The sequence below is a fragment of the Aspergillus viridinutans genome (genome assembly GCF_018404265.1).
Source record: "Aspergillus viridinutans IFM 47045 DNA, scaffold_9, whole genome shotgun sequence".
Taxonomy (NCBI): Eukaryota; Fungi; Ascomycota; class Eurotiomycetes; order Eurotiales; family Aspergillaceae; genus Aspergillus; species Aspergillus viridinutans.
The window spans coordinates 1,805,922-1,829,744 of record NW_025091225.1 but is presented as its reverse complement, the minus strand read 5'-3'; the positions used below and the strand labels follow the sequence as shown (position 1 = coordinate 1,829,744).

At 40.2% G+C, this 23,823-nt stretch overlaps 6 protein-coding genes across 6 annotated transcripts; 3 read left to right on the top strand and 3 right to left on the bottom strand.

The window, feature by feature from the left end:
* Nucleotides 1-11,818: 11,818 nt before the first annotated feature.
* On the top strand, nucleotides 11,819-12,329 carry Aspvir_010200 (nuclear transport factor 2 family protein; the record flags this gene model as incomplete). Its single annotated transcript, XM_043273333.1, has 2 exons — nucleotides 11,819-12,025; nucleotides 12,075-12,329. 2 exons carry the CDS (start codon nucleotides 11,819-11,821, stop codon nucleotides 12,327-12,329), a joined length of 462 nt encoding a protein of 153 aa, XP_043129268.1.
* A 453-nt stretch (nucleotides 12,330-12,782) lies between these two features.
* On the bottom strand, nucleotides 12,783-14,471 carry tpcE (Zn(II)2Cys6 domain-containing transcription factor tpcE; the record flags this gene model as incomplete). Its single annotated transcript, XM_043273332.1, has 2 exons — nucleotides 12,783-14,389; nucleotides 14,465-14,471. 2 exons carry the CDS (start codon nucleotides 14,469-14,471, stop codon nucleotides 12,783-12,785), a joined length of 1,614 nt encoding a protein of 537 aa, XP_043129267.1.
* A 1,909-nt stretch (nucleotides 14,472-16,380) lies between these two features.
* On the top strand, nucleotides 16,381-17,890 carry tpcD (trypacidin cluster transcriptional coactivator tpcD; the record flags this gene model as incomplete). Its single annotated transcript, XM_043273331.1, has 3 exons — nucleotides 16,381-16,626; nucleotides 16,715-17,236; nucleotides 17,309-17,890. 3 exons carry the CDS (start codon nucleotides 16,381-16,383, stop codon nucleotides 17,888-17,890), a joined length of 1,350 nt encoding a protein of 449 aa, XP_043129266.1.
* A 696-nt stretch (nucleotides 17,891-18,586) lies between these two features.
* Nucleotides 18,587-19,687, top strand: tpcB (metallo-beta-lactamase type thioesterase tpcB; the record flags this gene model as incomplete). Its single annotated transcript, XM_043273330.1, has 1 exon — nucleotides 18,587-19,687. The coding sequence occupies one exon, from the start codon at nucleotides 18,587-18,589 to the stop codon at nucleotides 19,685-19,687; it is 1,101 nt and encodes a 366-aa protein (XP_043129265.1).
* A 563-nt stretch (nucleotides 19,688-20,250) lies between these two features.
* Aspvir_010196 (uncharacterized protein) lies at nucleotides 20,251-21,380 on the bottom strand (the record flags this gene model as incomplete). Its single annotated transcript, XM_043273329.1, has 2 exons — nucleotides 20,251-21,126; nucleotides 21,177-21,380. 2 exons carry the CDS (start codon nucleotides 21,378-21,380, stop codon nucleotides 20,251-20,253), a joined length of 1,080 nt encoding a protein of 359 aa, XP_043129264.1.
* Nucleotides 21,381-22,456: 1,076 nt separating this feature from the next.
* tpcK (decarboxylase tpcK) lies at nucleotides 22,457-23,501 on the bottom strand (the record flags this gene model as incomplete). The annotated part of the gene is made up of 2 exons (XM_043273328.1): nucleotides 22,457-23,239; nucleotides 23,304-23,501. The coding sequence occupies 2 exons, from the start codon at nucleotides 23,499-23,501 to the stop codon at nucleotides 22,457-22,459; spliced, it is 981 nt and encodes a 326-aa protein (XP_043129263.1).
* Between the last annotated feature and the right edge of the window lie 322 nt (nucleotides 23,502-23,823).

Below are 23,823 nucleotides of genomic sequence, written 5' to 3'. Positions count from 1 at the left end.
GTAGGCTAGCTATTAGTATTAATCTATATAGAGTAAATACTATTAAAGCTAATATCTTTAAGGAGATAGATTAGCTAGATAGCTTTCTTTATTATATAAATAATAGTAATATATTCTACCTTATATATAGATAAAGAGATAATTAATTATAGCTTAGATACCTATAAGATAGGCCTATTACTAAATATAAAGATATAACTAGTAGTTAAATAGTGTGTATTAATATATCCTATATAATCTATATTAATATAGCTAATAATAATACCTAGTTAGCTTATAACATCCCTTATATTATAAGGCTTGTAGATAATTCTAATATCTAGGGTCTAATAAAAGTAGTATATAAGATAAATAAGATATTTAAAATATAAATTATTAGAATTTATAGTGTATCTAGCTAGCTTTCTAATAGTAAAGATAGTATCCAGCCTAGTCTAAAGTATTAGATATATAACTAAGCTAACTCCTACTCTATATCTATCTCTAAGTTTAAGATTATATTTAATAGACTTATCTAATTTAACTAGCTAAGCACCCTCTTCTATAGGAGTAGCTATAGTTTTAACTAAGTATAAATTAAATATATTAATAAGATATTAAAGATAAGTATACTATAATAGCTTATATTATCTCTTTTTAATATCTAGGTCTATCTTTATGTCTAGATAATAGCTAGCTAGGCTAATAAGTAAAATATTAAATAGTTTACTAATAGCCTTATATACCCCCCTTAGTGATCTGCTTAGAAGGTCTAGTAATCTTTATATTATCTATATATAAAATAAGGAGCATACTATAGATGTTAAAGAAGAGGTATTTATTAACTTTAGATAGCTATAATCTAATCTTAGTAATACTACTATAGAATACTAGATACCAGGCCTGTGTGGATTGCTTTAATCTATATAAAGGAAGTAATAGTTAATATATATAGCTAGACTTATTATTAAAATCTTATAGCTATTTTATATAAATAACTTTACTATTAAAGAATTTACTCTATAGGAATATAAGCTTAATATCTGCCTTAATATAATAATAGCCTAAGATAGCTATAAGTATAAAGAATAGGTAGATAGTAGCTAGCTTTACTATAGGTAAAAATATCTAGTTAAAGTCTACTTTAGGTATTTAGGTATAGCCTTTAGTAACCTATCTTACTTTAAATTAGATAATCTTATTATTAGTACTAATCTTAATCTTATAGATCTAATATCCCTTAATAGCCTTATAGCTAGAAGATAGGATCTTAAGCACCTAGCTACCTTACTTAATAAGATTATCTATTTTAATTTTTATAGCATTCTATTAATTATCTACTTTAGGAGAGTTAATTACCTCTTAAAAGGAAGAAGACTTAATAATATTAGTATAATTATTACTAATATATATATACTTAATAATAATATAATTCTATATATACTTCTCTATAGCCTTAGTATTAATATACTATACCCCCTATTCTATAAGCTAAATTACTTCTAGCTAGGAATACTCTAGAAGGTCCTTAACTAGCTTACTAAAGAGGCCTCTATATAGGAAGTTAGTATCCTTAGTAATGCTAGGACCTGCATCTATATATATCTATAGTATAGGAATACTATCCTCTAGTCTAGGTAGATTAGGTATAGTTAGGTCCTAGCCTTTAATAATATCTTAATTAGAATTATTATTACTAGTGACCTTATTTAGATTGTAGTTAGTAGGTGGAATAGCTAGTAGATTAATAAATTTCCTATAATTATTATCTAAATCTCTATAGAGATTTAGATTACTTCCTTCTTTAAAAATAATATTATAAGCCTATTTAACTTTATTAGTTACTAGTATCTAAATAATATATTGCTTGCCTAGGCTAGTATAGCTAACTAAATAGTAGTAAATAATATATAGATTAATCTTTATAATACCCTATTTAGATTTAACCTTATCTATAATGGTGAGATATCTAACTAAGCCTAAGATCTATAGGGAACTAACATCTAGATATTTACTAAAGTATATTTTATATAAAGTTATATTCTTACCTTAAATAGGTAAGATATTCTTAATTAGAATAACTCCCTTTATAATTTCACCCTATAATTTACGCGGAATGGTCTTATTATTAATAATAGTATAAATCTTTATTAATATAGTATATATAAGATATTCTATAATAGGATTCTAACTATAAGTATATAGTACTATAAGTTCCTATTTAATAGATTTACTTCTAGCCTAAGCCTAAAGCTCCTTCTTAATAAACTTACTACTATTATCTATATAGATAGTCTATATCTTAATACTAGCATGTTCTTCTTCTTTAATAAAGAGCTTAATATATTTCTAAGTAAGATATTTATATTTAAGTAGTTAGAGCATTACCTAGTAATTAAACTAGTCTATTATAAGTATCTAATAGCACGCGCCAGTAATAAGATTATTAGGTATATTAAGATATCTACCTCTAATATTAATAAAGATATACTTACTATATTACTTAATAGGAGATATAGCAATGTGCCCCTTATAGACTATTATATTAGCTATTATATAGGACTTACAGGCATGCTTTAGTATTAATAGTCCCTTAATATCTATTCTATTAACTATTTTAGATATATAGATGATATTAGGAATTAATAATATATAAAGTAGTAGTGCTATATTATTAAATTAATCTTATCTTTCTTTAATATATAAGTACTAGCATAATTATTATATAGTAAATCTAAAATAAGTATATATTACTTACTTAGGACCTCCTATCTAGTCTAGATATTAGTTTTAATATTAGAATAAGGTTTTACTAATTCTTACTTAGCTTACTTGCAGTCTTCTTATAGCTAGTAATCTTACTAAGAGAATAGTTAATTATTACCTCTCTTAGGGTAGTAAGGGAATGCTATTAGCTATATCTTAAATAGTATATCTAGCTTTATTAGTTTAACTAGCTTATTAGCTTTAATCACAGCATTGCTTCCCATGAGGTAAAGAATGTAGGTATTCTAGATAGTATCTCTATATCTAATAATTATTTAATCTAATAGATAAGTAATAATAATACTATTTAGTAAAAGATTAACTCCTAGATCCTTATAGCCTAATTAAATAGTGCCTAGAAGGTTGACCGCCACCTTGGGGATATATAGAATATTAGTAATAATAATATATCTAGTATACCCACCTAGATGTGTAAGATATAAGATAATATCTCTAATAGAATTAGAATATATAATCTACCCTATTACTATCTTAATACCCTATTTATATAGCTTCCTTAAGCTATTAATAAAATTTATAGATATTATAATAAAATATTTAGTAGCTCCTAAATTAATAATCTAGTTATTAGCACTAGTGTGCAGGCATAGAGCTAGATTAATAGTAATTATTACTATCTATATATCTTTAATATCTTATTTATTTAGTTTAGAGGTAAGGATTCTATTATTATTAATTAAATTATTATTATTAGTAGGGGTAAGGACTCTATTATTATTATTATTAATAGTATAGAAGGTAAGTATTATTTCTTTAAGTATTAAGGTAGTTAAATATTAGCTATTTAGTATCTTATTATCTATGCCTATTACATAAGCATAATTATAATTATTAGTTTAATTAGATAAAGACTTCTTATTAGGCTTCTTATCTAGATTTAATTCCTAGTAGTTAGGCTTCTTATGGCCTATTTTATTATAATAGTAATATTTCTAGTTCTTCCTAGTTTCCCAGGGAACCTTGCTATTAGAATCTTTCTGGTTATTTAAATTAGAATTAGACTAATTTAATTAATTTAATTAGTTTAATTTATTCTTAGAATTACTATTACTCTTCTAAGCCAGCTTCTTCCCTTTCTATACTTTTATAATATTTATAGATAATATATTAAACTTTATATATATCTTCTCTTAGATAAGAATCTATATAATACTATTAAATATAGTAGTTTTCTTATTATAGTAATTATTAAGATAAGATATAAGGAATGTCTCCTATATCTTACTAAGATTATAGAGTAAGAATTAGATCTTAGTAAATTTAGGAAGCTACTTACCTTCCTTAAGGCTATAATTAAATTTATTAAGTATAAGAGATAGCTTTAATATATAATCTTAGATACTATTATAGCTATTATATACTATATTAATAGCTATCTACAGCCCCTTAAAGGACTGGATATCTACTATTATATTATATTTCTTATTAAGATAATCCTAAATAGCTTTAGATAATTCTAAATTAATTACTTTATATCTAATAGTATAAGATAGGGTAGAATAGATAGTACTATAAGCCTTATTATCTATCTCTTCCTAATCCTAAATTATCTTTTTAATTCTTTCTTACTACTTAGAAAGCTTAGTATTACTAGATAATCTAGTCTAATAGCCTACTTCTTATAGCTCTAGCTTCTTATAAGTTCTATTAATAGTCTATCAGACCCCCTAGCTATATAGATAAATCTTTATAACTTTAGACTATATTTAGTAGGAATCTGCATCTATAAGTAATAGTAGCTTATTAAGATCTACTTAAGGTATCTTAAGGGAAGGTTTAAATAAAAAGATAAAGTTTTAGATATATCTCTTAAGGGAATAAGATTTTAGATATATCTAAGAGTAACTATCAGGCTTCTACACCTATAAGGGTTCTTAAATATAATAAATGCTATGCAGGGCCCTATTAATAAAGATAATAAAAGGATAGTTTTTATCTTAGGTAGAATATCTAACCTATTTAGTTTTAGGTGGAATTAGAGTTGCATTTAGTCTGAGTTTGGGTGAGTCCAACCCCAGTTAGAACTGAACTGCTGTGATTTTGAGTCAAAATTTTAGAAATTAAAATCAAACCTGATCTATTCTGATTCAGTGTGAGTTTAACTACAAAATCTACTACTAGGCCTAGCTAGGCCTAGCTAGGCCCCTACTAACTAACCATGGTTAGATTCAGTTTGATTTTGGGCGAGTTAAACCGCTATCATTCAGTGAATTTTTGCTGTTTTAAAATTTCAAATAATCATTGACTACTATACTATCTACCATACTATTACTATACTTATAGAAAATTAATATTTTTATATGAAATATATAGTATTTATCATCATAATAATCTATATCTAAAAGATTGATTCAATATCTATAGGGTTAAATGGATGGTGGTTAAAATCATCCTTAGATCATGGTGATTATTGAAGGTTGATGTGCATATATATATAAATCACTACCACTTTCATACTAACCTGTGACAGAAATGATTATTCCCCTATATCTCACTAACCACTAGGTATTTTGAATCAATATTTATATATTTAGATAGCCTAGATCTAGGGCTATCTAGTGATATCAAAATTATTAGATATATCCTAGAAATTAGTGATTTCTATCCAAAATGGTGAGGGTTGGTTAGTCAAATCTGATAAAACCTCAAAAATCGAAACTGACAGTTTTAACTGAACTCGAATTGGTTTCACCCTACCTAAACTGAAACTGAAGCAATTCCCTAGGCTAGGAACTGAACCCTCACCGCTGCGAGTTCAGTGAGGGTCGGATTCGATTTTAGCAGTTTGGTTATGCAACTCTAAGGATAGGATACCTATTAATACAGGAAATCCTATATAATTATCCCTTTCTAAATAGATCATGCTATTTGGGAGTCCCATCCCACTTAATAAGCTAGGGAAATCCCTTGGGAATCCCAGAATGGGAAGGGAAATTAAATGGGAACTCCTATTTCCCAATGGGAAGGGATTTCCCATGGGATTTCCCTTCCCTACAGCCAGCCTAAATATAGGCACCTAAGTATATCATGTGACATAGGATAGTGGTTAGATTATATTAATAACATCCCTGTACTTTTAAGAGATACAATAAGTGTGAGAACGTGATGGAATGATAATATGACTTGATTATTAAACTATCTAAGATGAAGCTATCTGCCAGGCTGAAGAAGATGGTGCATGAGGTACTAAGCTTAATTTAGAAGTATAGGTGAGAGAGTAACATTCACACCCCCCTTACTTTAAGCTAGAGTTAATATATGTGCTTATCTAATTTCCTAATTAGGCAGGTGAGATAGACTTAGGAAGGTTAATTATTCTAAGTTACTTAATAAATTAGGTAAATCTATATTTTATAAGTAGCTTAGTAAGGCTATTAGCAGCCTGCTTAGTAGTGGATATATATAGATATTCTAACTTACTAGCTATCACCTCTTAATGAAGGAAGTGATATCTAATATTAATATACTTAGTCTAAGTATAGTACTCTATATTATAGCTTAATAACTAAGCCCCCTGATTATTAGTATAAATATATATAGGGAGATAATAATAGACCCTATTAAGGACTAAGAGTTTAGATAATAGTAATATAAGCTAGATTACCTCCTAAGCTGTGAGGGCTATAGTAATATATTCTAATTCTATAGATAAGAGAGTAATGCTAGTCTGGTGCTTTAAGTACTATAAGATAGGTAAATTACCTAATAGGAAGATATATCTAGATATAGAAACTAATTTAATAGTGTAAGGACTAGCCTAATTAGCATTAATAAAGCTATTAAGATTACTAAGTATAGTAGGATAGAATAGTATAAGTAAGAGTATCCCTATTAAATAGTGAAATATATGCTTTACTATAATAAAGTAATTAGGGCCAGGATTCCTAGTAAAGTAAGTAAGCTTAGATATAGCCTAGATAATATCTAGATAGGTCCCTAGTATAAGCTAGGTAAGTAAATTAATTATCTTCTAATATAGAAGAATATCTTCTTATAAGGCTACTTAATTATAGTTAGAGAGAACTTCCTTCTTATTATAAGGAGTTATAGTATAATAGTAATTAGTTATTCTAAATTATTTTAGAATCTTCTAAATATAATTAGATTAATAGAGGAAGATACCATCCTTTTATCTAATTATATTAATTCCTAGATAGACTAAAACCTCTCTATTATCTATATACTTAAAGGACTTGCCTAGTTTAGATAAGAAGTTATTAATAAGTTCCTTAGAATATAAGAGAATAAGAATATTATTAATATAGATAAGTAAAGCTATGCTATTTTAGATAAATACTAAATAATCTATATATATATATTTAAAACTAATAGATAGGAGGAAGTTATATATTAATTAATATTATTTATAGAAAGACTACTTAAGACTATAAAGTATCTTTATAAGTAAGGTATATTTATCTACTTACTTTATTCTATTAGGAAGGTATATATAGATAGATTCTTTAAGTAGTATATAGAGAAAGGCTGTAATAATATTAATATACTATAGGAGCTAGCTATCCCTAGTAGTAAGGGTAGTAAATATCTTAAAGCTTATAGGCTTTATAATAGCTATATAGACTTTATTAAAATTAATTCTCTTATATTAGTAGAAGCCTTAGATAACTAGGTAACTCTTAAGGGTCTTATCCTATTTAATTTTAAATATCTATTTTAGAGGTAAAAGCCTTATTCCCTTTTACTAGTTAATTACCTAAAAAGTACTATTATAGATTAACTCTACTACTTCTTTATAGATGGACTGATGCTATTTAGATCTATATTTATAGGTAACAGCCTTAGTATATATAAGGGGAAGGAAATTATCTCTTTATAGATTATATAAGATATCTAGATTAGCTATAGCAGATTTAATTATATAGGTATGTAATTATTCCTCTACTTTATTAACTAGATCTAGAATATAATTAATAATAGCCTAGAGAACTTATATATCCACTATTTAAACTAGCTAAAATAGGAAAGGCTTATTAAAGTATATAGATAGGCCCTCCATAACTTCTAGTATGTAATATAAAGGTTTCTAAATATATATAAAATAATATAAAGGAAGATCCTTAGAGATCTAAGGGCTACCTACCTCTAGTACTATAGAAGATCCTAGAGAAGGAATCTGCAGGCTCTTATTAGCTAGAGTAGGCTATTCTAGATTATAATTAGCTAATTATTTAATAATAGGATGTTTAGAGGTATTAGGAAGCTATAGAAGGCTATGATTATTATAAGAGGGAGGTAGGAGATCAGGAAGAATATTTATAGATTTATATTAGATTAGCTAATTAGGTATCTTAGATGTAGTAGAATTAGAATTAGAATTAGATAGTACTAGGGCTAGAATGATTAGAATTAGAGGCTATATAGGAGCTAAGAATCCACTATTTCTTATCTTAAGGAATTTAATTAGAATATAATACTATTCTAGTAGTTAATTTATCTCATTATTAGCCTACTTATAGTATTAGTTAATTTAATTAAGATTATAGGCCACTTCTAACCTACTGGATAAAGGTGGTTCTTTAGTAAAGATAATATTATAAGATTAGATAATCTTCTTAATAGATATATTATAGACCTTATAGTATCCCTCTATATAGCTAATAAATTAGCCCTTAGATATATATAGATCTAGCTTCTTATACTACTCCTTAGGTATTAATACCTAGTACTTACAGCCTAGGGTATACTAATAGGAGATATCTAGCTAGATGCTATAGAGAGCTTTATAGAGGGTCATGCCTATCTTAGAATAGAAGAGGTAATTAGATAGGTAATTAACTATAAGAATAAGATGCCCCTAGAGATATTTAGGAAGTTAATTCTCTGCTATAATAGATATAATAGGCTTAATTAAGTGTTAATTCTTTATCTTAGGAATACTATTTAATTAAGGAGTGTAGAGAGGTGTAGGGTCCTAGATAATACCCCTATCTAAGATATATAAATAGATTAGTTTATATTCTATAGCATTATTACCCTGAATCTATTTAACTTTATAGGAGAACTATATCTCTAGATAGTTAATTACCTAGATAAGCTTATCTAGGACTTCTATTTATAATTTAAGTAGGAAGACCTAGCAGAACTATATAGTATTATCTATAATAGTTAAGAAATATATCTCTCTGCTATATGCCTGGATGCTGAAAGGTCTGTAGATATTAATATATAAGAATTTACTAGGGCTAGAATAGATTATTTTATCCCTGCTGTATAGAAGCTAATGACCTTTACTAATAATATATAGGCTATAGGGAAGTTATAACCCCCCTTTCTTAAGATATAAGCTAGTAATATAGTCTAGAAGTATATATAGATAATATTTAGATAAGTAAGTAGTACACTGGTAAGCAAGATAAATAGATATAGGCTTAGGATCTTTAATAATTATTATATTAATAAAGGCTTTAAATCTAGGGTATAAAATATATTTAATATCTTCTAAGCTAGATAGCCTGCCAGCCTACTATAGCTATTTAATAGTCTTAATAGAATTATAGCTAGTAGTGCAGAGGAAGTAATAGTTCTAAATTATCTTAATAAAGGCCTTAATTAAGCTATTATAAATTAATTTAATACTACTATTATTCTAAAAGACTATATTAATACCTAGTTCTACTAGCTTTTAGATAAAAACTAGATTATAAGTGAGAGCTGGTGTATACCAGACTTTAAGGAATATAATTAATCTAATATATTTATTACTATTTAGAAGAGTAAGATTAATAATAATAGTACTATAGCCTTTAGTTTAGAAGATCTAGCTAGTAGCTATATAGACTAGGAGAATAAGCTTATAATAGTTAATAAATAAAGAATAGTATAGAGTTATTATATTACTAGCCCTGGAATCTAATATCTAGTTATAGAGATAGTCCTAGTTAACTATGCTAACCTTATTATATTATATCTACTAGCAGGAAAGCCTAATGTTATTATACTATAAGGAATTACTATTAAATATAATCTAATTAGTCTCTTTATTATAATCTTTATTTATTTAATTAGTAGAATAGGAAGTAGTAATATTAGTAGTAAATCTACTATATCTATAGCTATACCCTCTCTAGCTTCCTCTTTATAAGGAGTTAGTAGTGGAAGGATTAGAACTAGTATTCTTTAAGTAATATATAGAAGGGAGATAACTACTAAACTTACTATAATAATAGTACTAGATAATACTAGCATCTTTATTATTTAGATCTTTAGCTATAGGGCTATCAGATAGGTATTAATTAGATTAATTTAAATTAGAATTAGAATTAGAATAAGAGGTACTAGATTAATTTTAATTATCTCTATATCTATTATATTAGCTATTCTGCCCCCCTTGAACTAAATTAACTAATAGTTAATTAGAATTAGATTAGTATCTACTAACACTAGTAGCATAGCATTTAAATTTAAAGTATTAGAACTATAAGTAGATATTATATAGATTAATCTATTATCCTACTTTTAATAATTCTATATTTATAATAAAGTTATTAAGATAGGGAATATCCTTAATAGACTATAAGAATAGATAGTATTTAATCTACTTAGGAAGAATATTAAAAGTATATATCTTAGTAATTATAGCCTACTATTTCTATAGAAATATATTATAATTACTACTTAAATTATATTTAATCTAATAGAGCTTCTACTAGAGTAAGAAGAGACTATCCCTACTACTATATTTATAAAGGCTCTAAAGCTTTTTAAAAGCTAGAACTATATTAATAAAGCTAAAGATATATATCTTTATAGTATTATTAATAATAGTATAGAGTATTATAAGTACTTAATAGTTAAGATAAGTAAATACTTTATTCTACTATTTATAATACTCTATAAGTTAATAATTCTAGATATTTTAATTATTAATTAAGTTATTAATATTACTCTCTATTACTATTAATTAACTTAAGGCTATAGTAGCTATTATCTATTAGAAAGGGCCTATAGTAGCTATTATAGAAGCTAAGGAGCTAGTAGAGCTAGTTATTATAGGAGCTAGGGGGCCCCTAGTAGTATTTACTATTATAGAAGCTAAGAGGCCCCTAGTAGCCTATTCTTAAGCTAGTTACTCCTTATATTTATAAATAAGACTTTATTATATATATTTATAGATAATATTATATAGTATAGGCTAAGTAAGAGCTATATATTTATACTTTAGGAGCTTCTAGTAATTAGTATTCCTACTATAAAGATATCCCTAGAGTACTTCTATCTAGATTAACTAGTTAGACTTACCTTTAAGGGTAGGAATGACCTTATATAGCTTTATATTAATATCTATTATAATTAGCTAAATTTAATATATAGAGTTTAATTAAGGAAGGAAATAAGGACCTTAGAGGCTTTTAATTTAATAGATTAGGCTAGATTCTGCAGAAGAATTACTATAAAAGAAAGGAGGAGTAGTATAGATCTATAAAGCTAGAATTTTAATCTAACTAATAAGAATAAGTATATAAAATATATTTAAATTAACTATAGAAGTAGGGAATAGAGAAGATAATAAAAGTTACCTTATAATAAGCTATAAGGGCTTATAACCTGTGAGAATATAATGGAATAATAATATAACTTAATTATTAAACTATCTAAGATGAAGCTATCTGCCAGACTGAAGAAGATGGTGCATGAGGTGCTAAGCTTGATTTGGAAGTATAGGCAAGAGAGTAACATTCACAATAAGGAATATAGTTTTTAACTATATTATTATGAGTATATTATATTACTCCCTGACTAGGCTAGCACATAGCCTGTACATGATCTCACTGCTGCTTAATCTTCGGATCCTCTGCATTCCTTCCATCCTTACAGAGTGCCGTCAATCTGTTTTGGTGTTGGTACTTGGTCGGATCCGAAATTCCCGCTAATTGTCCGACATCCGTTTCCCGAAACGCCGAATGATGATATGGGCCAATATCGGACATCGGGCTACAGCGGAGTTCCTCCATATATATACATACATTCATCCGTGTTGAGATCAATATTAGGTCCAAACGGACCTTATCTTTCACTGACACACCGAACTAAAATGCCAGCCCCCGCTCTTATTCAAGCAGCAACCTTGCAGCGCTTCATCTTGGCCTGGAAGAAATGGGATGCCCAGGAATGGATCTCTACCTTCTCCGACGACTTTGAACACGTCACCCTCCCTGTCGGCCAAGGCATTCCCATTCGATCACGGCCTGATGTTGAACTTCTCTTGCCCGCCCTTGTTGCGACAGTCGAGTCATACGAGGTAGATACCTAGCGGGATTTGATTTAACAGGACATGCTAATTGAAATAGCTTACAATCCGCCATGTCATCCATGACCCAGGGAGTAACAAGGCTGCTATATACGCTGTGTCCAAAGGAAATCTTCCGTGGGGAGATTGGAATCTGGAGTACTCGGCATTTGTGAGTTTTACTGAAGATGGGAAAAAGGTAGCCAGGTTGGAAGAGATGCTCGACACGGCGTTCTTGCAGGACTTCGGGCCGAAATATGAAAAATACCTGCAGGATAATGGGGGCCCTGTTGCTGTCGCTGCGCGAGGGAGTTGAACCTTTTTTATGCCCTAATCAAGATTGAGTTATTACGGCTGGTATGTAGCTATAGATCCATGAAGGGCGCCTGCGCTACATGTGCCCTCGAGTAGATCTGAGGAACTTGCTAACTACAAGAAAGACATAAAAGACTAACATGGTCAGCGGCAACGCCGAATTTATGACAGCGCAAACCCTAGATACCATCTATTAATCCTAATTCTCGCCATTCTCTCCATTCTGGCCATTCCCGCCATTCTCCCCAAAATGCTCCTTCCCATCGGCAAACACGCTGCTTGTACCCAGGGAATTTTGCATGTATCTGGGTTTATGATCTGTGAAAACATGGAAATCGTGATTCCCATTCCAACAGCTCAGGGAAAAAAAAATAAATAAAGAAGAAGAAAACTTTCAACAAGTGACCAGAGAAGGAACAAAGGAAAGAGGAAGCGTCAACCTTTCATCATAGTTTCAGTAGCGAAGGATGTCTAAAATTTCGGCGGACAGGTTTCGGAGACGCTTGCGCACATTGCCCTCGATCTGCTCGAATAATGAGGTGTGAAACGGATACAGGATTTCCATACTTGAAGGCAAGTCCGCACAGTTGTCATTGGAGACCGTGCTCGGGGCCGATGATGTGTTACTCTCGCGTTCGCCGTAGAGTGTGAATCGGTGGGAAATGGTATTCACCAGACGCTGGACAAGATGCAGTTGGCTGAGGATCTCTTGCGCAGCCATGCGAGTTTGTTCCTCGCCCTCTCCCCCGTAGCCGAGTGGGGCCGTGCCGCCGGGAGGAACTCGTTGGGTTTGGTCAGAATGTGACGGAGACGAATGCGAGTCGGTGAGAGAATCAGTCATGGTCATTGGAGCGTCCCAGAATGGACTGTTGGTGTCGAAACTTGGGAGCTGTCGTACGATAGCGGCATAGCAGCCCAGGGCTTTCAAGATTACGACGGATAGGATGGCAAGGAGATACCCGTCCTCGGAGCATCCGCATTGTAGGATATCGTTGAGGGTCTGGACGACCATTGCATTGCGGGCGACTACCGACTGAATGGTCGGAGATTCGCCCGGGCAGGGTGATCCTTGTGCAGTGGTGAGGCGCGGCACGGGGGCTGAGGTGGGGAAATATGTCAAGAGGCCTAAAGTACGGCTGATGGAGCAGCACGCTGACCCCGTGTTGGGCGCCTCGGGGATCGATGCCTGGTTGGTCGACGACTCTTGCGGAGGGTCGACGGTGGTTTCCACGCCTGCAGAGGCATTGCTCGGGGCAAGGTTGAGCATCTCTGGTGCATGACTGGGATCCTTGCGCTGGCAGAAGTCGGTCAGATTGGCGACCAGATCGCCCGTATCAGGCATGCCCGGCATGGAAATCAAGGTCGGCGAGGCCAGGAAGTCGTCAAAGTTGCAGTTCAAGACGGTGGGTGTTGCTGTCGCGGTATCTGCCAGCGAGGGAGTCCAGGAGAAGATGTCCGCATAGCTCACCGGGTGATGCTGCTTGGGGGAAGGGTGTGTGATCACCCGTGTAGCCAACCTCTCCGCCTCACACGGGGAGGGAGTTGTGCTGGAGGTGGTTGGAGGTGAAGCCTGGGTGATCAGGGATATTGCATCGCGATTTCTCATTCGGGTTCCCTGTTTGCGACGTGCGCGTTTACTCTCCAGGTACTCGCACACCACGTTTCGTTTTGCGCACCGTGCGCATCGCGGCTTCTCCTTGGTACATTTGATCTTGGACGCCGCACAGCTATTGCAACTGTCCCGTAGCTTGGGGCCAGTGGGCGAAAGACTCCGGCGAGCCTGAAGAGCAGGAGCAGATTGCAGAGTTGCCATGGATGGACCCAGATCCGGCACCACAGCGCTGGGTTGTGTATCCACGATTGATCTGGGAGATTGATATTGAAGAGGGGCTGTACTGTTGATGTCAATGGGAGCGGCATCCTGGCACGGCCGACGGGCTATGGGCCGAGGATGACCAACGAGATCAGCTGAAGCGACAACCAAGGCGTCTACAGGAGCTGAGCAACTATGGCCAGGTTCTGATTGGACATTCTGCTGTAGCTTGTTCCGCTGGTGTAGAACTATAATTAATTTGCCAATGTGTCTACCTGCTTAGCATACTCCCTGACAGTGAGACACACTACAACTGAGACAACTCCTCATTCAAGTCGAGGTATGGCCACCGCAACTGGCTTGCTGGGAGTGAAAAGATGCGTCGCAAACTCTGATCGGGATTATGTCTGTCTCATTTCTTACTATCAAGCCTGATCACCATCTGGTGGCCTCAATGCGGGTGTGGGGAAAGAAGGGTTGATTGGTGTGATATTCTACAAGCACAACGCCGCGCAACCCATGATGATCAACCAGATATGATTAGGCCATGCCTACTTTGTCTTACTCCCTGGATTTTCCTGGTCGTAAGCCCTTCGGGCGTTTTCCGTGGCGGGAACGCCCATGGCACTAAACTTGTGACAGTTCTTGCCTTGGCTTGATCCTGGCAAGATCCTCCGCGGCAGGGACTATCTGTGACTAAGGCTCACCCACACCGCAAGCGGTGTGGGTGAGCCGCAGCAGTACTGTAGATTACACCAGAACTGTAATGTACCTTTTATATAGCATCACCATATAAAAGGTACATATAGATTATTTAGTCTAGATATATACATATTTAGTTTTTCTAGTTTATTACTATTTAGATATATAAATGTCTATCTTTTATTACTATCTTTATTATTAGAAAGGAAAATTATAAGTGTTAAGGTAAAATAATCTTTCTTTATTCTTTTCCCTAAGAAATAGTTTTATAGAGGGAAACTTTGCACATTCTTATAGCTCTAATTTTTGGTTAAAACTCTTAAAGGCTTTTTAAATTATAAGATGTTTCTCTTATGAAATTCTAATATTACTATCTAAAATATAGTTATCCTTCATGAATACCCTGATATTTGACTTAGGCTATATGTACCTTTTATATGGTGATGCCATATAAAAGGTACATTACAGTTACAGTGAAAACTACGGTTCCAGTGCAGCGCACCCACACTGGTTCCCAGTGTGGGTGCGCTGCTAAGGCACAGATAGCCATTCCCCGTTGGAGAATAGGGCAAACGGTTTTACAAAAGGAACACAATAACCTTTTTTATATATTTACCTGCGTCCCGCTGGTAATACTAAATGCCACTATCCCCACGAATAGCGTGATATCGCACGTTGATATAACAGTATGGATATTAGATAGTCATAGTAGCAGCGGCATATTAAATGCTTAGTAGGATATTAAATACTACCACATATATATATTATTCTAGTTATACAGGTACTACCTTAGTATAAGGATTCAGTATTAATACTATACCATTCAATATCAGGTGCGTGTGACCGTAGGAGGGCGGGAGTGGCGAGATGTAATCATTGTAAAAAAAAAGTCAATGTCTTAGGGTTTGCGCAAATAGTTGGCCGCAGATAGATCCCAAGGATCTCGCTAGCGCATAGCCATGCTTTCCCTAATGATAATGGGGCTGAATCCCATCCAATAGCGGCGGCAAGTGCGGCAAGTGCGGCAACTGCAGGCAACTGCAAGAGTAGAGTGGTGCATATCGATTTCGCAGGATACTAGCTGCGGAGCAAGCAGTATGCTACGTAGCAGATGTCCAACTACACTACTTCAACTCTTGATTAGATGCTGCTGACTAGATATGGCTGGTAGCTATCTACTATTATACTATTCTACTATCCTAAAAGGGTAGAGAGAGTGGGGCATAACTAAGAAAGGCATTAATAGTTACCAGGGGAGACCCCCTCCCCCCTGCCGACCTCCCGCCATCCCCCGATTCATCAAATCGAAAGCCAGGAGCCCAGGACAGCTTCCGAAGGTAAAAGAGCATTCATGCAATTAGACATGCTGCGCCAATATCAAGTCAAATATACTGGCAAGGCCAAGGCACCCTGGGAAAGCCCCGCTTTATAATGAGGATTTCCGTTTCGACTTGACCTAGCAACACAGTGACCAAACTTCCCCTGCCATACCTTCTTCAAATCTCTCACCCTTGCCGCCTACGTCACGCTTCCCGTCATGCCCAGCTTGGCTCAGCTCGAGACTCAGACCAGGGAGCTTTTAGCTGCCATCAAGGTGCTCGCATCGCACTGCCAGACGGCGGAAGGTTCAATAGAAGCCACGGCTCATGGGGTATCACCATTCACTGCATTAGGAGGAATGGGTGACACAAAGCGGGCACGAGAGTCGGTGCTGGAAAGTCTTACGAAGCTCCAAGTCATGGTGGCTGGGCCCACGGATGTCCTCCAGCACATGGCATGCCAGGTATATTCCGCCGTCTCCTTTCTCCTGTCCCATTGTTGTTCGAACGAGGGCCATCTGAGCACTGCGACTCTGACTGCCTGATGATTAGGCCCAACTGCTTGCGTGCTTACGATGGCTAGCAGAGTTCCAAGTCCCGGCCTGCATTCCGCTGGATGGCAGCGCCTCCATTAAAGATATCGCGGAGCTCGTCGGCGTGCCGGAGACGCACATCTGTCGTATCGTCCGCATGTCGATGACGGCGGGGTTCTTGCGGGAGCCTCAACCAGGCTACATGGCCCACAGTGCTTTGTCGGCCGCCTTTGTGACGAATCCCTCCTATTTCGATGCCATGATGTTCCTGGCAAGAATCGCCACTCCAGCTGCCCTGAACATGCCTCTCGTCACCCGGCAGCGTTCTGCGGACCTAGGCGAAAGGACTGCCCAGAACGAACTGGGGAATACCCCAGCCAGTCTCGCTCACTTATTGGATCCAAGCGAGACGGTCCCCCCCCGGCTGGAGCGTCAGTGGCATGCTTATTTGCGATTCGGGACAGGCAATGTCTCCGATACTGCCACGGATATTCTCTCCTGCCTGGAGCCGCTCCAAGCAGCCAATGCGTCGGTTGTTGAGGTAAATCATGCCTTGCCCCGGTGTCAATTGCGCCCGGTTCCTTCTTTCTGTACTGACGGCGTCCATCGGTAGGTCGGAGCGCGCTCAACGGACCGAGCGGTCGCGCTCGCAAATCAATATCCCACCCTTCGTTTCACCGTCCAAATTCACTTTCCAAGTGCAGCATCAGGCGGCAAGAGCAGGGCCAAGTACGACAAAACACGGTCCAGAAGCTCAAACCCGCATATCACGGTGCAGTACCGCAATCCCGGCACTCCGCAGCATATCCAAGACGCGGCGATCTATATCATCAACTTCCCCTTGCCGATCCCGGGGGTGTTGTCGTCCTCCATTACCGCGCGCATTGAGACAGAGCTCCGGGCGCATTTGCATGCCCTTCGCATGAGCCAGTCGGCCACGCTGGTGCTCACGGCCCCAGCATTACCGGAACAGGGGACCATGAGCACCGAAGTCGCGGTGCTCACACGCATCCGGGACCTATCATTCCTGCAGTTGGCGGATGAGCGGGAGCCGGAGATCTCGGAACTCATCAATCTTGTAAATGGTGTGGGTGATAGCGAGGGGAAGTTTGTTGTTGTGAATAAGGTGAAATCCGTGGCGAGCAATGGCGCGATTGCCTTGGAAGTCAAGTATCAGGCTTATGCGGACCGGTAGGAACGGGCAAGGGCGAGAGTCATCCAACGCTGTAGCTATGAGAATTCATGCTTCCTAGCACAACTACATACAAGGGCGCGTTGTACTTTTTCAGGGCAGTACTTTCTACCGTCTGCACTCTCCTTGTCCTCCGCCCTCTATAGTTCTATATAGAGATATGTTCGCAACTTCCCGCTTATACCATTAGTCGCACACCATGCTGTGGCGCTTTAGTAAAGATCCCGTGCTGATGTCCAGTGGAAAGGGTATTCAGACGAGCCAGGTACTAAACAAGAGGACCAGCGATCTCACTGCAACCAGATGCGGGGTGTAGGATGATGGAATTCTGCAAGGGTTCCACACTCGGTGTTGTGAGATCTTAGGAGCCACGGCCTGCAAATGGACGTGCGTCTGCTTTCGGTTTGCTACACTTTCATCACCGCCAGGGAAGACACGAGCGCCATGATCAGGTATTCGGGCAGGACAGGGCAGAGACTAGTGCGCTTTTGGGGTTACTTGTCCGGCATCCCCCCTGGTGATCCCAGGCTGGGGGTTCTGTCGCTCCGATGGCCGTGACCATGTCCGAGGTTGCCACTCGGAGGTGCGGAAGATCACCCATTCACATTCCCTGCGATATATACCTATCCAAGATTATAAGCTTCTCATGCATGCACAGGGTAATACACGGAAGAAGGCAAAGGATACAGGCGTAAGGAAATGGCTGACGACGGCGCCTCCGACCCACCAGCCTCTGCCCCGAAACTGCAGTACAAAGGCGGCTATCGGCAAATCAACAAGGCGCTCAACATCGGCGCGTTCGAAGACTACCTTGAAGCCCAGATCTCGAGGCTGCCCGAGCTTGCGGATGTCGAGCAGATCAGCCCGCGCGTGTTGCGCGTCCTGGGGCAGAACGCCGGCCAGTTCACTCTGCAAGGAACTAACACCTATATCGTGGGCACGGGGGCGCGACGCCTCCTCATCGACACCGGCCAGGGAATCCCGGAATGGGCCAACTTGATTGCTGACATCCTGTCGGCCACGCACGCCGCACTCTCCCATGTTCTGCTCACTCACTGGCATGGGGACCACACTGGCGGCGTTCCCGACCTCCTGCGCTTGTATCCCCACCTCGTCGACTCCATCTATAAGCATACGCCCGGCCCGGCCCTGCAACCCATCGTCGACGGGCAGGTGTTCCGTGTGGAGGGCGCAACAGTCCGTGCCGTGCACACCCCCGGACACTCGCACGACCACATGTGCTTCATCCTGGAAGAAGAAAATGCAATGGTCGGTCCACATTGCTCCTTCTCTTCCTCCTCCTCCTTCTTCATCCTCACCACCCCCGCCACACTGCTTCCGAGTCTGGCTGACATAATGAATTTACTCCAGTTCACCGGCGACAACGTCCTCGGGCACGGCAGTGCCGCTGTCGAGGAGCTCGGGCCCTGGATGCAATCGCTGCGGCTTATGCAGTCACACGGCTGCCCCATTGGCTACCCGGCGCATGGCGCCCCGATCTGCAATCTGCCGGGGAAGATCACCACCGAGCTGGCGTCAAAGACGAGGCGCGAGTTCCAGGTTCTGGCCGCGCTGGACCAGCTGACATGGAGCGTGCCCGGGAGTGGTAGCCGCCCGTGCAGTTTGACGGTCAAGCAGTTGGTGACTGCGATGCATGGGGACAACTTAGACCCTCGTGTCCGGGAGATGGCAGTCGAGCCACTCATGGAGGAGATCTTGCGCAAGTTGGCGGCGGATGGGAGGGTCGCCTTCCGACTTCGCCGGGGTGAAAAGCAGTGGTATGGGATTCCGGCGCACTAATGGTTGGGAAGCAGGACTGGCTTTCTGCGGGTGGTTTGCTCACATTATCTTCAAATTCAGCAAAGGCCAATTCATGTGGTATGTTATATGCAAAGCTACGGCATGATTTGTTCCTGTATAAATTACTGCTTACCTATTCCATAAGATCCAGCCTGATTTCTCCTCTTGTTTTACCATTCATATCTCTTAGCATCTCTGAGAATGGGTCAAACCATGTTATTGATATAATTTGCTGCTTTCCTCATTCGGAATTCTTTACATATTTCTCTTGCTGGAATAAGCTGGATACCCACAGTCTAGTCCCTGAGATGTGATTCTGGTACCCCTGGGAATATAAATATTCCTTCGTTAGATACTAGATTGAGAAGAATCAGACCTTTATGGATTGATCATTTAAATGTGAAATACTAGTGATTTCTCAATTCATAATGGTATTGCGGCTTCCAACGCGTCAATAAGGAGGCGAAATACACGGAATTCTGCCTTGAATACCATAGGTAAGCATCATAACCTTTTTGAGCAGTCGATTTTAGGTGCATATAAGAGCACGGTAAACTACTGCGTCAAAAATAATCCACTGCCAGCCTCTTTTGGATCCACTGGTAGGCCGTGAGAGGGCCCCAGTCCCCGCTCATGTTTGGCATCCATTTCCCTGGTGTCTCACAGCCCGGCGCGATTGTGATCAACTCGCCCCGGTTGGGCGTTGCAAAAAAGACTAGGGAATACCGGTCGACCACACTCGTCTCGCTCTCCTGCTCGCGGTGCGGCTGCATCAACTGCCCCGGTGCAACCACTCGGTGCAAGGCACTCCGCCATCGGCCGTTAGAGAGCTGCTCGAGCATGTCGCCCACGTTGACAACAACAGCGCCCGGGACGGGCACGATGGGCCGGAACGAACGGCCATCGTGGACTTCGAGGCCGCCGACGGCGTCCTGCAACACAAGCGTCAGGGTCCCAAAGTCCGTGTGCGCGTTGAGGCGCTTGGCGCCGTCCGCATTAAAAGCCCGCACCGGCATCGCAGGATAGAAGTTCCACGTCATGTGGCAGTCGTTGGCGGAATGGATGCGACTGAAGTAGCAGTCCGCCTCCTCCGCCTTGCCAATGCGCAGCGCTTCCCCGAGACAGCGATACAGGCCCTGGGCCAGTGTCGCACAGTCCGTCCACCAGGACTCCATGAAGCCCCGGAAGCCGGGCAGGGTCGTCTCCGGTAGCCACTTGTTGTGGCCCAGCTCCGCATCGAATGGGTTGCCCAGCTCCAGGGTTTCCTTGCAGTCCGGGTTTTGCTGGCGGAAGGCGGCCACCTTGTCCTCGTCAAACTCCATCTGCACGGTATACCCCAGGCCAGCCTTGGTCCAGCCGCGGTTTGCATCTATATCACCGGTCCCCGGGTGCGCGATCAGCTCTTTTGTTGCCGAGGGCTGCGCGAAGAAGCGCTCGGCCTGTTCTCGCGGGTTAGTGAGGACCTGGTGTTGGAGATCGAACAACCTACCCACTTGAAGGCCTGGTGGAGCTTGTCGGACCCGATGCTGTGATTGCAGATCTGAACAAATCCCCATTCGCGAAAAGCCGTGTCCAGTAAGACCAAGGCTTCCCCTCGCTGGGCCGCGTCGGGCGAGGTGAGCATGCGAAAGTCGACCAGGGGGACATTGGCCGGCTCGACGTAGTAGTCGCCGATGACGGGATCTTGGGTCATGGCTGTGCGCGAACCTTAGTGCCAGGCGCGAGCGATTACTAGCCAGGTCCCGACGTATGGCTCGTCAATTAACGACTCAGAGAATGTTCAATCTGGGATTCAAGAACCAGAAATCCAGTGGAGCGAAGGGGAGATGTAGTAGGCTGTGCAATGGAGCTATCGACGACCTCTTTGTAGCACTACAGTTTCGACCAGAGAGCTGATTAATACCGGCCCAGCCGATCCCATGTGTGGTCTGCTTCTGCCGTTTGGACAGTTTCGCGACGCGCACTAGGTGCACAGGCTATGCTGTTTTGGCAATCTACCCCATTGAGAACCCGGAAGGAGATACACAGTACTCGGCGACTGTAGTCAGCGCGGACTCCCCGCCTCCGCCCTGTTCCGCTCACAGAAATCTATCATATCCTGTCTTTCCACTGCGGCTATCTTTGCAGCAATCTATTGGTCTAAGCTAGGCTGGAGCAAGGAACCCCTCGAGCCAACAATCACCGCCTCGGGTCGAGATCTCCGGGTGTACGACAGATGTATAGGGAAAGCAACTAGAAAAATACCAACTCTCCCGGGAAGAAAACAGGTCCACTACTGTCTCCAGTAGTGCGCATGTCTCGGACCTCGGGGAGGCACCCTCAGGGGCGATGACCGACTTCCGGGGTTGAGCAACCCCCCATGTCTCGACACTCGTGGGATTACACTATATCACTGTTCGAATAGAGAATCAACAAATTGGAGTTGAGAACCGCATCGTATCGCCAAGTAGATCTTATTTCATCTATGCCTGGATCCTTCATGCCATCTCCAACAGTGAATTCTCATCTCCGATATGGATTCAACTCAATGCCGAAATCTTTACGCGGCACGAACATCCTGTACAGACCAGTCAAATGATCCCATGCGACATCTGCCGAGATACCAGTGAAAGTATCCCCACCTTGAGATCAAACATACAGCGTAGGCCATACTCGTTACTTGTGCTCTTGGATAATGCCTGTGGAAAACCTGACTACCATCTGGCCTCGGCCGCATCTGGGGTCCGGTCGAGGTCATCTTCCAGTTCCGCTCCCCCTTCCCCGGGACGTCTACCGCCCCACTGACGCCACTGTCCCCAAGATCGACCCTATCAAGGGGAACAAGGACCGCAAAGAATGCATGTCACGCCAACGGACGACCAAGGCCTTGGCTGCGTCGATCCCCATGACCGCCGGCTCCGTCTGACTGATGGTCTGCAGCCGGAACAGCTCGTCGTTGGTTGGAACCATGAAGAGCCACGTGAATGGCAGGATGCTCACTGTCATCACGGCGGCGAGGGCGAACGAGATCCAAGTCTTCTTCTGGCGCCGGCGTTGCTGTGCGGCCGCGTAGCCGTATAGAATGGAGGTCACGACGGCCATCGACGGCAGCACCCAGTGGCCGTAGTGGTAAATGCGCGTCCACTGGTAGAAGAGCTGCGGGGCTTCGTGCGTACTGTCGAGGAGGGCGGGGACAGCAATGAGGGAGAGAGACATCATGGCACCTGCGAGAAAGGAGCCAGTCATCACGGCGGTGGCTTCTGCCTTGATGGATGAGATGTGGAGTGGGTGACGAAGCAAGACGGTTGTTGGGCGGGCGATACAATTTACCACTTTCCCATCGTGCACAATCTCAGTAACCCTCCCGATGGTCATAATACTTCGCCGAGTATCAGCAAACTTCTCATGGTCCCCGACCAGATGCTCCCTGTACCACGGATCCTCCTTCAGTCGCTTGTAGTCCGCCAGGCTTTTGAACACCACCTGGCTGAAGCAGTCAAAGTCCGCGAGGTTGGCCATTTGACGGTCGAACAGCTGGCTCATGAGAGCGCGGCTCTCGGCGGTGTTGTGGATCTGTGGGTGTGGTTTAGTAGCCATGAGAGGATCAGCCCCCGGAGAGGGAGCACAGAACACTGACCATCGTCCATCGTTTGATCCCATACTTGACCATCAGATCGGCAGTCATCGGGGCGGAAACCTGCGTCATATGATTGCGGTAGTCTGTTTCGTTCATGCCCGGGCGCCGATATCCGCAGATGGTGAGGCAGAGAAACTGGCCGGTGCTGTCATCCGCAGGACGCGGCGGAGTGTCGGGGACGTTGGAGGCATCGACCATGGCGGGGGATGAGAGAATGGTTGGACCGATATGGTCTTCACCCACTGTATTCGTCTGCTGTTTATATGGTTGGTTGACCGGAGTCGGACATCAGCCATCGCACCTCGCCAACCCCGAGGCCCATACGGAGCGCAGGAATGTATCCTGGTCCGGGGAGGGGATCCTGCCTAGGTCCTGCTCCGGGAAGAGAAATCTCGGAGATGCTGGATAGTATTGCGCAACGCGATACATGTGAGTCGGCAGGTCGATGTTCCAGCTGGTAGTACCTGGCTGTGGGCGGAAATGGATACGATTGAGTGTATAGTACCACGAATGGGAGCAT